This window comes from Falco peregrinus, chromosome 5, assembly GCF_023634155.1.
Source record: "Falco peregrinus isolate bFalPer1 chromosome 5, bFalPer1.pri, whole genome shotgun sequence".
NCBI classification, from domain to species: domain Eukaryota; kingdom Metazoa; phylum Chordata; class Aves; order Falconiformes; family Falconidae; genus Falco; species Falco peregrinus.
In genome coordinates this window covers 83,538,571-83,552,021 of record NC_073725.1, presented here as the reverse complement: position 1 = coordinate 83,552,021, position 13,451 = coordinate 83,538,571, and the positions used below count along the sequence as shown (strand labels likewise).

The 13,451-nt window shown below is 39.5% G+C and overlaps 1 protein-coding gene across 4 annotated transcripts in view; it reads left to right on the top strand.

Moving 5' to 3' along the window:
- Positions 1-13,451, top strand: part of PRKAR1B (protein kinase cAMP-dependent type I regulatory subunit beta) — a 100,775-nt gene that overhangs the window by 10,411 nt on the left and 76,913 nt on the right. For all 4 annotated transcript variants that reach the window (XM_005228962.4, XM_055805636.1, XM_055805637.1 and 1 more), the window contains exons 3-4: positions 4,924-5,094; positions 8,908-8,999. In XM_005228962.4, the coding sequence (XP_005229019.1) occupies positions 4,924-5,094; positions 8,908-8,999 (263 nt within the window). The remainder of the gene's footprint in view (positions 1-4,923; positions 5,095-8,907; positions 9,000-13,451) is intronic.

Here is a 13,451-nt window from a genome sequence, read left to right as displayed (position 1 = left end):
CCGATTACAAGGCTGAGTGATTGTAAAGATAGAGTTGTCCATCGTGGCAAAGACAAGACTGGAAAGGACATTAAGCCCTCCCAGATTTCTCCCGCTTTCAGTGATGGCACTGGTCAGTCCTGTGCTTCCAACAAAGCAAAGTGCTTTGCCTTTGGCCTTTATTAGTTGCTATAAATCATCATGTCAGCCTCCAGGAGCAATGGGGTGGTGTTAGAAGCCTTCCTGTATTGAGACCATCTCCTCTGGGTCAATTCCAGTTCAAAGGGAGGTTAGTTATATGTGCATGAACTAACTATCCTGCACATTTTCTCTGGATAAATATAAAGCAGATTCTAGGTCTGTCAGTCAGAAAACTTTATGAGTCTGCTTGAGGAAAAAAAAAAAAAGAAGAAGAAAACTTAGTTCATTTAGAGTGTACTTTGTGTTGTTGCTTTTGAATGCAATGAATAAATTGTAGGAGGCAGAGCAGAGATAGTGAGCAGTGATACCAAACAGCTGACTTATTTTTAAAAGTCTCCTTGGGATGTTGATGTAAAACTGCACAGTGATTTGGAACCTCCTTAGGTGCTCTTCTTCCTTCAGTTGAAACATCTGAGTTTCCAGGTGGTGACAAAGCCTGAAAGGAGAGACTGGGAGAGGAACTACTGGAGGGGAATTTCTGTTTGGAAATGCTCTGGCTGTTAGAGAAGAAAGCTTCTGGGTCAGGAAGCATGAGTGCTCTTCAGCAAGCAGTCTGAAAGGAAAGGTAAACTTAAAAACTGTCTCAGCATTGTGGCCGCTTCACTTGTGACGTTTAAACCATTAAAAAACTTGTGGGAACTTTAATCTGGAAAGGCAATGACCCCATACACCAAGGACAGCATGCTAAATTCCTGTGTTTAATACCTCAGCCTCTTGTAGCACAAATATCTTAGCTGAAGGTGGACATTCTAAAGATAATTGGTTCATGGCAGTTGTATTTATTAGTTGTTCTTTTAATTTGAGGCAATGATGGTATATTTCCTTTCCAGTTTATTGTCATCAAAGTCAGTAATGGTATTCCAGTTTCACTGTCCGTCTCCCCCAGAAATCCCAGGAAAGACTTTTGTTCACAACTTCAGCGAGGTTTTTGGTCACTTACAACATGGTTTGAATAGAAGTAGGATTAGATTATGTACATATGAAATAGAGTGTTATTGTCACATGGCAGTCAGTGTTGGTTTGTAGATTTTGGATGTGTTCATATAGCATTGTATTGGACTGTGGCAGTGATGCTGGAGGCTTCAGTCAGTGGTGCTCGTGTGGTCCCTTACTGTCAGTTAAGACTCCCTAAATTATGTGCAGTGTCCACTGGAGCTGGTAGGTGTGACACAGGACAGCATGACACTTGTGTCCTCCTCAGCTGGCAGCTGAAAGCCAAGCAAGGTCACCTGAAATGGCACTGGACTATGGATAACTGGATCAGACCCTACATGTCCTACAAGTCTGGAGCATCTCCACTGAAGCCAGTGCAGATACTGGTGTGAAGGGAGGAAGAAGATGCTCCCTGGGGCGTGCTCAAAGGCAATGACACTGTTTTGCAGTGTGTTTTCTCATTTTAAGGTGGGCATAACTGGGCAATATGATCATAAATCATCTGCGCTGGCTGAATAGTGGATGCGATTGCTTGTTGTCATGACAACAAAAGATGGTGAAGTGTTTACATGAAAGTGAGTTCTGCACAAGCATTCACATAAGCTGTGTCTGATGATCAGTGTTTGAAGAACTATTCTGCAGAGAGTCCATTCCTCCTTTAAAATATTTGCTATATGTTTGCAGTTTTACCTCAGGATATATGGAAGACAGCTTTTTGAAAGCTTAACCCAGGACAGAACATAGGCTTTTATTTTCAAAAGGCACTCTTTAACTCAGTAATGGAAATACTACCTAGACTACAAATAGCAGCATATGGAAAAGCCAGCCCGTCAACTATCTGCTGTTTATATAAAAGGAGTTTGTAGTGAAGAGACTTCCTTTTAAAATTAATCATATAGTAACTCACTTTTATAATCCTTTAATATCTTTTTGACTTTAAAAGGTATTTGGATTTAAGAGTATGCTTTGTGATATTAATTTTATCTCACTGAGCTTTCTTTCATATATAAATCTGTGCTGGGGCAGAGGAGATATTTATTCATTCCTTGGAAGTGCTTTTTATACAATGTGTACTGAAAAAGATGTGTGTATTTGATATTCAGATGGGGCAAACCACTTCTCTATCAGTAAATATGCTATGTAAAAAAAAAAAAGTGTAAGTGCTGCATACCATGAAATAGTTACCTGATTGCCCTCTTGTTGTACTCACCTTTTAGGATACTTTCAGCTGCTTGCTGTCCAGAAAGGTCTTCATGACCTTTCTGTTACACTTATGAAGAAGGTGCATTTGGTTGTGTTCATTTACTATGAACAGCATTTTAACACTATCAAAGAGATACATAAGCTGCAGTAGCCAGTAATATTATTTGAAATTCTTGCAGGTTTGGTTTTGATGACTAGATATTATATTTAATATCACACATATTTGTATTTTAATTATTTGTGTTTCTACAAGTGCGTAATTGTAGTCAAGGAAGCTAGAGACAGAGAGGAGTAGGGAAGAAGTTGATGAGAATGTTTAGATAGGACTTGCAGTTCTTACATGATAGGAAAATCTAGCAGAGTCAGTTTTTACATAGACAGTGCTGCTATTTGAAAATTGAATTGGAAATGAAAAAGTTTCAGTAGAGATTTAATGTATCTGAGATCAGGGGTTTTCCCTTTTGTTTTGGTTACAGCACCTAGCTCAACTGTGCAATGGCCCAAGAGTTACAGTGTTGTAATCCCAATTTAAAAAACCCTACTGATCTTAGAAAGAACTTGGCACTTTCTGAGGCAGGTCAGAACCTTGAAAAGTCAGATCTTTAGCCAGCCTTTATCTCTGTGCTTGTCTCTTAAATATTTCAGTAGTCCCTTAATCAAAACAAGAATGTGTGACTTCTTTCTTTGAATTATGCAGCATGCAAAATACTATTTAGTTATTTATTTCAGGAAGCAATAATGCATCAAAGATTGGTGTCAAAGGCTCCTTAGGTTAATGTGAGGGGCAGCATCAGTGATAATGAGGAAAAAAACTGGAATGACACCACAAAAGACAAGTGGCATGACTGGGTTTGTAAGACATTTGTAAACATCAGTGGCAAAACATATATTACTCATCTGTTTTTCTTGCAAGCTTAGAAATTGTGAATTTGTGCCAGTTTTCTGTACTGCTCTTTTCTGGTGCCATACCTGATGAGTTCACTATAACTCATTTCCTCTGACAAAGAGACCAACTGGCTGTGTTGGTAATCTGCCACGTCTAGTGCTGGTGCTCCCAGATCCTCCTTCCTGCGCTGACTCCTTACATTAGCTCTGATTAGGAGGTCTTATTGGAAATCAACTGTGTAAGACAGAGACCAGGTTTTGGCATCCCTGTCAAAGGAACACTGCTTTTATGGGGTGTGCAGGGACCTCAGCATTGCTACGTTTTTTTTCAGGTAGCCTGCAATGCTGCTAATCTGAATTGTCTCAAAAATACCAGAGTTGTTTAGAGAGTCACTGGATGATAGTTGGCTATGTGTAGGTTGATCAACCTAATCCTGAGACTATCAGGGTGTGGGTTATGCAATTACGGCAATGTAATAGATCTCTACAAATAAAATTACTGGACTGTTGCTGCACAAGATGACTTACCCCCTTACACTGCTCCTGTTTCTCTTGTACATGCCCGTCGTTTTCCCGTATCAGACAAGCCAAGGAAGGACATGCGGTCCACCCTATCTCCAGTTTTTCTCCACGTTAGGCAGGCTCAGTGAAAACTAGAAGGAACCAGCTAAGGCGGCACTGAAGAAGCACCAAAAACAGTGTAGTCTTTTGTGAGCAGGATGCCAGGCTGAGGTGGTACCAGGGCATGAGCAGGCACCTGGGAACGAGCAGACAGGCCCCAGTTCTTTAGCTGATAGACATGGATGATCCAAAGGAAGTTTTACTCCTGTGTGCTTTCCCTTGAACCCCAGGAAGCTGAAGGATGGGACATGGAGCTCCAGGAAAATGTTACAGTTATGGGTAATCTTGTTTGTCTTGATTCTTTATAAGTCAAATAATTCAGTGTATGAATTGACAGTCTTGCAACTCTGATATCCTTTCTTGAAGGTCTTCTATACTGTTTCCTGCTCTTGTTACTCTCTCTTCAGAGATTCCCCTTTGTATTTTATTCTCCATTCCATGAGAGTGAAATTTGGAGATTAACCTCCCTATTGGCCAGCTGGTGCTAGGCCAGCCATCGTTCTTCATAGTCCTCTGGAGCCTACCTTGGATCTTATTTGCTTGGCAGTAGTCCCGTTGATTGTAAATGTTTATATGGCAGAAATTCTGGAGTAGGGAGCATGTTTGTTCTTTCTGGTGACAGTAAGACTGCAAAGCAGAGTAAGATGAAGAAACCTATCTAATATATTGATGTGTGACTTCTGATGTGTTCTCTGTACAAGAGACAAAGATATGTACAAGCCAACTGAGAAAATAACAGCTGTGATGTTGGAAAGTAAGCAAAAGAGGCTTGTTCTTTCGCTTTCTCAGCCAGGAGTAGCTGCAGAGATATTTCTGCAGTTTATAATACGTTGGTTTCCATCAGTGTAAGGAAGAGGTGAACAGGTCAAGTATTGGAGTGATGATACCTGTACACACATTGTAGTTAGTGTCAGTCCTTCATGCTCACATTAAATTTTTAATTTTCTTTCAGCAGTACACATGTGTAAGTTGACAGTTTCCCAAAGGTAGAAGTGAAGGGGTTCCTGGTAGTTATAAAAGTCATAAAAGAGTGAATTGAGTATATCCAGCAAGTTAGCTACATGAATAAGATATGTTTCATTGTCTTTTTTTGCCTTGCAGGAAGAATGCAAACAAATACTGGCTCGGCAGAAGTCCAGTTCCCAGTCTGATTCTCATGATGATGAGATTTCCCCTCCTCCTCCCAACCCAGTGGTAAAAGCCCGACGCAGGAGAGGGGGGGTCAGTGCAGAAGTGTACACTGAGGAAGATGCTGTTTCTTATGTCAGAAAGGTAATGTGTTACTGTCTATCTGATTCTGAGATGTACAGGACGATCAAGTGACTCATATTTTGCTCATAATTTGGATTCACGGGGCAGCCTGTAGGATGGTGTCCTCATGCCCACATATGCATGACTTGACCATCTTCACACCCAAGTTCTTTTGCTGCCTCCTTGACCAAGTACTTTCACCATCAATGTGGCTTCAGCATTCTCTATTTGTTCCTTTTGGAGTTGTGCTGCTAATCTGTTTTCCCCTCTAACAGGGTCGGTAATTCTCAGCCATTTTCTTGATATTCACAGACTCTGGCAGCTTCTGAGTTTTGTCAGAACCTCACAGTTTTGGGAAGCAGCCTTTTCTATTGCTGCATTTCCTTTTTTTTTTTTTTCCCAAAAAAAGGTACTTCTAGCTCAAGTATTCTTCTAATCTAGGCCATTTAGATTCCCTAGACCATTCAGGCACATGGTTCCCATGTTGATTGGTGCCACCTAACCCATGGATTTTTGGAATTCTGTTGACTGTATTTGGGCAATTTTATGTGACCATTGTTTTGAAGAAATGCCAATCCCAAATCAGATAATTTCTTCAGTAGGAGCACGAATTTGGATTTCTTTTTTTTTAACTGCCTTTTTCACACAGATATCTAGCTATATTATATCCTTGATACCTCTTAATAACTCTGCAATTTTTTTTTTAAACTGGCCAAAGCTTTCAAATGTTATTAAAAGACAGACATTACAATAGCATATGTCATGTTTGTTTAGGGAGCTAGGCTAAAAATGCATTTCATAAGGTTGACAGATGCTACTAATGTGCTTTTGTGCATGCCTGGAGTAGCTTTAACTCAAAAAGCTTTTTCTTTATGGAAATACATTTTGTCAGTCACTGTTTTTTGGCAGAATACTTTTTGCCTTTGCAGTCAGATGTGCTTTTGTCATCCACTTGTGATACAAGTTCACTGGCTGCTCTGGAGATTTCTGTTCCAAGAAACAAAGAATTAGGAGAGCCTTTCATTCTAAAAACAAATATGGAAGAGTATTTTTGTGGCCGTTAAGTAATGCTTGCAAGTATACAGTAAATTTTAACAGCGCTGTGGTCAAGCTGTTAATGCACTGCACTGTTGAAAAACTTGCGTGATATTTTAAAACCCACTTTCAAAGACTTTTCTTTCTGTGCAGTTTGCAACATCCCCTTTAAAAACTTCCATGAAGAGATCACATTTGTCTCTGCTTAATATGGGCTCCATCTGACTTCTGAAAATCAAAGAAAATATTCCTTCCCACACCACTGAGTGATTCTTTTATGTTTATAATGGAACCTGAAGTTAACTTTATTTTCTTCCTTTTTCAACAATGATGTCAATAAGCCTTGACAGTAGCATTGGTAGGCATGAGCCAGAAGAAGCAATGCAGATTATATTTTGTGTGTTCTGTGACTAGGGCTGTTATGATTTTAATTTCCTATGAACTGACTGAGCTTCAATAATTATAATTTAGGGGATGGTTTCTTGTCTTGCAGATGCTTCAAGGAGTATTGAACTAGCACTGGGAGGGTTTGTGTCAGTGCGTTGTTTTCTACCATCAGCAGATGAATCCCATGGATGTGTGTTTGTAACAGAGATTTCTAGAACAAAGAAATAAAGGGAGACACTGCAAGGGAAAATTATGAAACTAATTTAAAAGTGTAAAAAGCAAGGCAAGGGTTGTGTTAGAATATTGCAAACAGATGGAACTTTAGATAGTAGCCAGGAAGAACCACTGGCTTGAATTCAGGTGTTGGATAGAAATACATCTGGGTCATATGCCAATTTAAAGGATCCCTTGAAGGGATGAGCTATAGGATAAGTAGTAGTAAAGGTAGTGCAACGAGTTATGTCACTGGAGAGAAAATCAAAGGAGATTTAGCTTTGGATTTGAACAAGCACATGGCATAGCTCCATTCTGAGGAGCACAAAGGAAGATCTCTGCAGAGGGTTATTTCATTGCTTCATTTCTGAAACTAGAGAAAGCAATATTTGTCAATACATCTGACATAATATGTAGTTAAGAACTAACAGAATAGGAATCTTGCTCTAAAGAGGGTCATCGGCTTGAAGAGAACATTCAGTAATTAGTTGGAAGAGTGTTGTAAGAAATGGCCAAGTCATTCTTCCCAACATTTGATTTTGGTCAGACGCCTGGTTACTGTGACACCTAAAGAATCTCTTCTGTGTTTTCTTTGTTCCTGCCCCAACCGTCCCACTTTGGTCTCTTGCCTTGTGACTTCCATTGCTGCAGATTTAGACTGTGAAAGGCTACTCTACACTATTCCATAATCAGCCAGAAAGGTTGGAGTTCAATGTCTTAGTGATTTGATTATCTACCCTTTTGGATCATTAGCAGTGAGCTGAACAGCTAAGGATATTCTCAATAGAGCAAGGATTCAGGACTGCAATTCAATCCAGGGTTTGTCCGATAGGGCAAAAATCAAGAATAAGATACTGTCCAAATGCTCGTTTCATTTAACATTGAGGAATTTAAGCTTTTAGGTAGATAATGTTTCACTCTGATACAAATATTCAGTTTCTACATATAAGCTTTTCTAGACTTGAGTAGTTTAATGTCTACAGCAGTCAGTATAAGTTAAGCCTGAAGCCAGAGTTTAGCTTTAGATCTTCATAGTGCAGTATTTTCCCTTGAAATAAATCCGATCAGTTCTTTGTGAGAACTGGTTCTACATCAGTTTTCCCATTTGAGGCATCCTGCTTCTGGTTGGATGGGGAAAGGAAACTACCTACACATCAGCATACACAGTAACTTAAGATAGATGTACTATTTCTGTTATAAGAAAATGTGAAAGATAAATGCCAATTATCAGACCTTTTTTGTACAGTAATTAAAAAGGCAAACAGGTGTTGATTTTCAGATTGGAGTATAGTTTATTTAACACTTAAAACTTTTGCTAGAGTTGATTGTGTCCCATTATAATGAAACTATTAAGGAAAATCATATTACTAAAGTCAAAGAACATCTTTTACAAGTCATAACCTTGTTACAAATTTCTTGTGTCTCATAATCCCCGTCTCTGACTGGCAGAAGGTGACGCTTGGTAAATAAAGAGATACAGTGTTTACTCATATCTTACCAAAATGGAAGCCTAATTTGCAAAAGTCTTATAAAAAAACCCTTCACCCAGTATGAAACATACTCTTGAATTTCAGCATGTATTTTGAGCAAATTAATGTACAACAGAACTTTTGCCACCTCTCCAATTAACAAATAAAAATGCCTCTTCATCCTCAAATGCAAGTCCTTTTTGTCTGCCATGAAACAGAGGCACAGGATTTTGACCCAGGTGGGCCTATAAGGAGCTTGGTTCCTTATACTGCTGTCAGTACTGAAAAGTGTGGTTTAATCAACACATTTTTACCTTTTACCTAAGGAAATTTTGCTCATTCTCTAGTTTTAAGAGGTTGCTTCTGATATTGTTTGTGGGGGAAGAAGACTATGAAATATGTTTTCCTCAGTCCAACAGATTTGAAAGGCGACTACACAGCTGCCAGTACCTACTAATTATAGTATTTTATGGGTATCCTTCTCCTCACTCATCCTGGATCTTCTATTTCTTTTCTGGTTGTCATATTGAGCACATAAATTCTTATCTTCACATTATCAAAACAGTAATTTATTACTTTCTTAGTGGCTTTATATTATGATCTAAGACTGTCTTAGTGTTTGAAGTCAAATTGTATCAGTTATCTTGAACGGTGGAATTTTCTACAGATTTCAAGAACTATGAAAAAATGCGACCAGGCATGTAATTACCCTTCATTCTTTTCTCTACAGGTTATTCCAAAGGACTATAAAACTATGACTGCTCTGGCAAAGGCCATCTCCAAGAACGTGCTCTTTGCTCATCTTGATGACAATGAACGAAGGTATGAGGTGCATTATGATTTAAAGGAGTCTATAGCTTGATCAAGGACAAGAAATTATATTAGATTTTAACTCTTGGATCAGAACTGCTGTCTCATTTGAGTCATACTAGGTGCACTGTCATACGGTATTACGACAGAGGGTAAAATCACAAGCTAAAAAAAGGCAATAACAAGTTAGAAAGTATTCAGACATATTTATATTTTCAAATCAGCTGTGCCTGATGAACTTTATTCTAGGTTACTTAAGGAACCTAAACGATTCTATGATTCTTGTCATTAATGACCTCAGTGGTGGAGTGTTGAATTTTTAGACTACATGAAGATCGGAAGAACTGCTAAAACATTGGGAGACAAGGCTAGGATTCAGAATTACGCTGACAGGTTGAAGAAATGTTCTAGAAAAAGTGGAGTGGATTGTCACTTAGCCAAGAGTAGAGAAGTACATTTAGGCAAAAAGAACACCTTTATAACTATAAGATGGTTTTGTAGTTTTGGTAGTTCCTTGAAAAAAAAAAGTGGATTATTATGAATCGTGGCCGGAACATTAGTTCAGAAAATACTAATGTTTTACTGGGCTAACTAAACAGGAGACATGCAAGACATATCCTGATGTTGGAAAGATTTCAACTGAAACACAGTGTCCAGTTTGGGCACTGCACTTCAAGAATAAACAGTTGAAGGAAGTTCAGGGAAAAGCAGTGGGAAACGATCACAGATCTAGATAACATCACTTCTGATGAAAGAATGGGATTGGTTGGCCTGCAGGAAAAAAATCAGGGGTAGAGGGACACAGTAATAGCTTATAATTATGTATGAATAATGGCATATGAGGAATAAACTGCTGTGTATGCCAAAGGGTAAATAATAATGGATTTGAAGTGCTGTAGGAAAGAGGCAAGTCACATACTAAGATGAGGTCTTTGGCTGCTTAGGTAAGTTATGGAGTCTTGACCACTTGAGCCATTAAGAACAGATTAGACTATGGTCTGCCAGGAATTTCATAAGTAGTGTCAGTCCTGTTTTGCAGTAGATAGGCTAAGTGATGTCATGAGGTCCTTGCCAACCGTACTGTTCTGTGCTCCTGTGGTTAGAAAGGACAAAGACTTTGTCTAAACTGATGTTTTTAGTACTGGTGGAACATCAGCAGTACAGTCATTTGGTGGGGCTACTCAAATGCTTTCAGTCAAAGCATGTTCCACGTGTGCAAAATTTTGTCCCTCTTGCAGGCGTTTACACAGTTTAATTACTTTCCAATTCTAATTATTAGGATATCAATTAGCATGCAGATTGTTGAAGTAATTAGAAGAGGATTAAATTTTCACATTTCTTCTATCTTTTTCACCCACAGCAGAGAATTCTTGTACAGAACTGCTATAAATCCTAATTATGTTATTGACAGGCTGATGTGACAGACACTGAAAGTACAGGTTTTAGGGCTGAAAAAGGGACATTTACTATGTTATCAAAGTAGGCTGAGAGAGAAAAATTGAAGGAGAAGTGCTTTTTTGCACTGTGCTGATTGTACATCATGGTCATGGTCTCTTCTGTGCATTCCCCATGTCCCATTTACCTCTATCAGCCAGGCTTTCCTGTTACGGATATATGAGGAATTAAGGGATGAGCACAGATTCCCATGTCTATGCTACAGATGGGTTGTCGACTGTCTGCTTTTGCAGTCCTCAAACTGTGCCTTGATCAGGTGTGTGCTGCCTCTACTGTCAAAAGATTTAGAAGCTTCTTGGTTTCTGGGTTGTGCACTGGAGCATATTCAGCTGTATACCATCTCCCTTGCTCAGGGGTGTGTCTAGGTGCTTCATTCAAGCCTCATGACGAGCACGGCAAGCTGTTGCTGACAGTGGGGCGGGGGAAAGGAACTCAAAAGGATGCATGCATTCTGCTTTTGCAGGCAGGATTGCAATGAATGAATAAACTGTTCTCTCTGCACTTTACTAAGCTCACTCTTGACATCATGCTATTGCCCTTGTCTGGTTTCATTTGTCAAGTGTGGAGAAGTCAGCAAGTTGGAGCATAGCATTGCCGTCACTTCCAGTTTGCATCTTGTTGATGCAGATGCTCAGTTCAGTAACATAAGTGAGATATTACTTGATTTGTGTTCTGTCCTCTTGGAATGGTGGAAAGCTAGGTGAGGATATTTCGTTTAGTGTGCTGCAGTGGTGGTGTTTATTTTCCTTAGTGCTTTCTACACTGAAGGCAGCATCATCGTTTCATTTAATTTCATGGTTGACCATTTGCCAAGATGCAGGAGATGTTCAGGTGGAGGAGGGATGGACTAGCAGGGCTTAATTCCTCATTTACAACGGATGACTCTTAAATTTTTCCTTCTCTGAAAATATATTTATCTTAATCTACTTTATGGCTGTGCTGTCCATGTGACTTGTGTTGCACTTGCTGCTTGGCAGCTGTGAAGGTCCTTATGTCTGACATAAACCCTTATTTATAAAGGCAGTCTGTAGCACATTATCTCTGTGTCAGATATTCCATATCAATGATTAATTGCATGAGAATTCATGCTGAAGTTAAGGTAAACAAGTATCTTTTTGCACTGGTGTCTGAAATAATTTTGTTCAAGTCTTACTTTAGATAGCATCTTTTCATGTGCCATACTTAAAAAAGGTTTGCCATCTATCTCATGCATGCACACACACACACGCACATACACACAGTCTCTGGTGTAAAATTATACTGACGAGTGCAATAAAAGGGAAACTGCATGAGTATTAAAAGCAGCAAAGCTGCAACTTTTGCCAAAATGTTTATTTCAGGAGTTGCTAATACTATAAAGAACAGTGCAGCGCTGCAAAGTGATGTGGTGATCCACTGTTTTCTCATGAGAATTTTCCACTGGCTTCAATAAGATCTTGATTAAACTCTGGAGTAGGGTTCTGGTTCTCTCAAAGACAGCAGCAAAATGCCCATTATCTGAACTGGAAATGTGCTTTTAATTGTAAGGGAGCTATTGTTGTCATTTGCAAAACCAGGAATGTGTGGCTTTTTAACTGTGCTTCCACACATGTGCACCTGATACGTATTTTATGTGCATCCTCCTTTGCCTAGAACTGGTCTGTTACATGCTCACTGACAACAAAACCTCAGATGTACATAGATATATCACTCATTACCTTAAATTTTTTTGAATTTATGAGAAACCAGCTGTAAAAAGTTAAAGCAACATCAGGGCTTTACAAATTAATTTCTTACTGTGTTTTAATAGGTATAGTTTGATTTTGATTGTTTATTAAGATATTGCACAGCTAACAAATGCTGGACTGTATTAAAAATTTCTGTGAGATACAGGCATATTTATGAGCTGTGGGGAAAGGAGGGATGTTGAGGGGGTGATGGGCAGATGTGTATCAGTGTGCCTACCTTTGGGCTCATCCTTGTTTCTTGTCTGGTTATCAGCCCAAACAGTTGCAGTCTTCTCAGAACAGCCTTATATAATGTGTGCCTTGGTGGGGTTTGCTGCCCTGATTGGCATGTGTGGCAAAGCCCTTTCACTTTGTCTCAGGCTTTGACTTATTCACTCACTCTGCAGTTAGGATGTATTTAATGCCTGGGTAGTTAAGCTTGGATTTTGATAGTGCTGTTGTATCCTACAGGTCCCTAGGCATGTGTGCTCTAATTTCTCCTCCTTTCCCTCACCCTGTATGATGACACGTTGGCAGGCTTATGTTCACATGGGGGTTTTGCCCTTTGTTCTGTGTTTCTTCTGTACCCCACTTCCTTCATGACTCCACTCAAAAACTCTTTTAGAAGAGATGGCTCAAATTGTCTTGCTTGGTGAGCAGTGAAGCATGTTAGTTAAGCTCAGATGTGACCGTGGCAAGATTTTCTGGAAAAGCATAGTTCATACTGGTGCGCAAACATCATGCAGAAGCTGTGGAGGTGGCCACCAAGAGGACAGTTTTCCCAGACAGAGAGCACTCTGAAGACCTGGTAGTTATGATCACTGCAAGATCAGCAACTCTGGTCCTGACTTGGTACTCACTAAAGCCTTACGTATATATGCACAGTCCTGCAAAACGGCTTCTTGTGTGCCAGCTCTGAAGGAGCTCACTGCAGTGTAGAACAACATCTGATACAGAAGGCAGCGCTGTGCACCCAGAACTAGGAATTGCTCTGCAGTCTGTTCAAGGATGAACAGCCCTCAGAGAAAATGTTGGTGGAGCTGGACCTACAGCCAGGTAAGAGGCATTCACCCTCTCTTTCATTATACTGGGGAAAAGTAAAATGGTAACACTAACTGTGAGGGTTTTTTGCATTATAAGCATAGATTTATTTTTTATAGATAGTGTTCTTTGCGACAGTTTGTCTTTAACATCAGTTGAGGGCAGAAGCAGTCTTGTTTCTCTGCTCTTCATTGCAACAGTGATCCAAGAAGTTCCAGTAAAAAAAAATAACTAAAATCCTTGATTATGGCATTTGTACCTT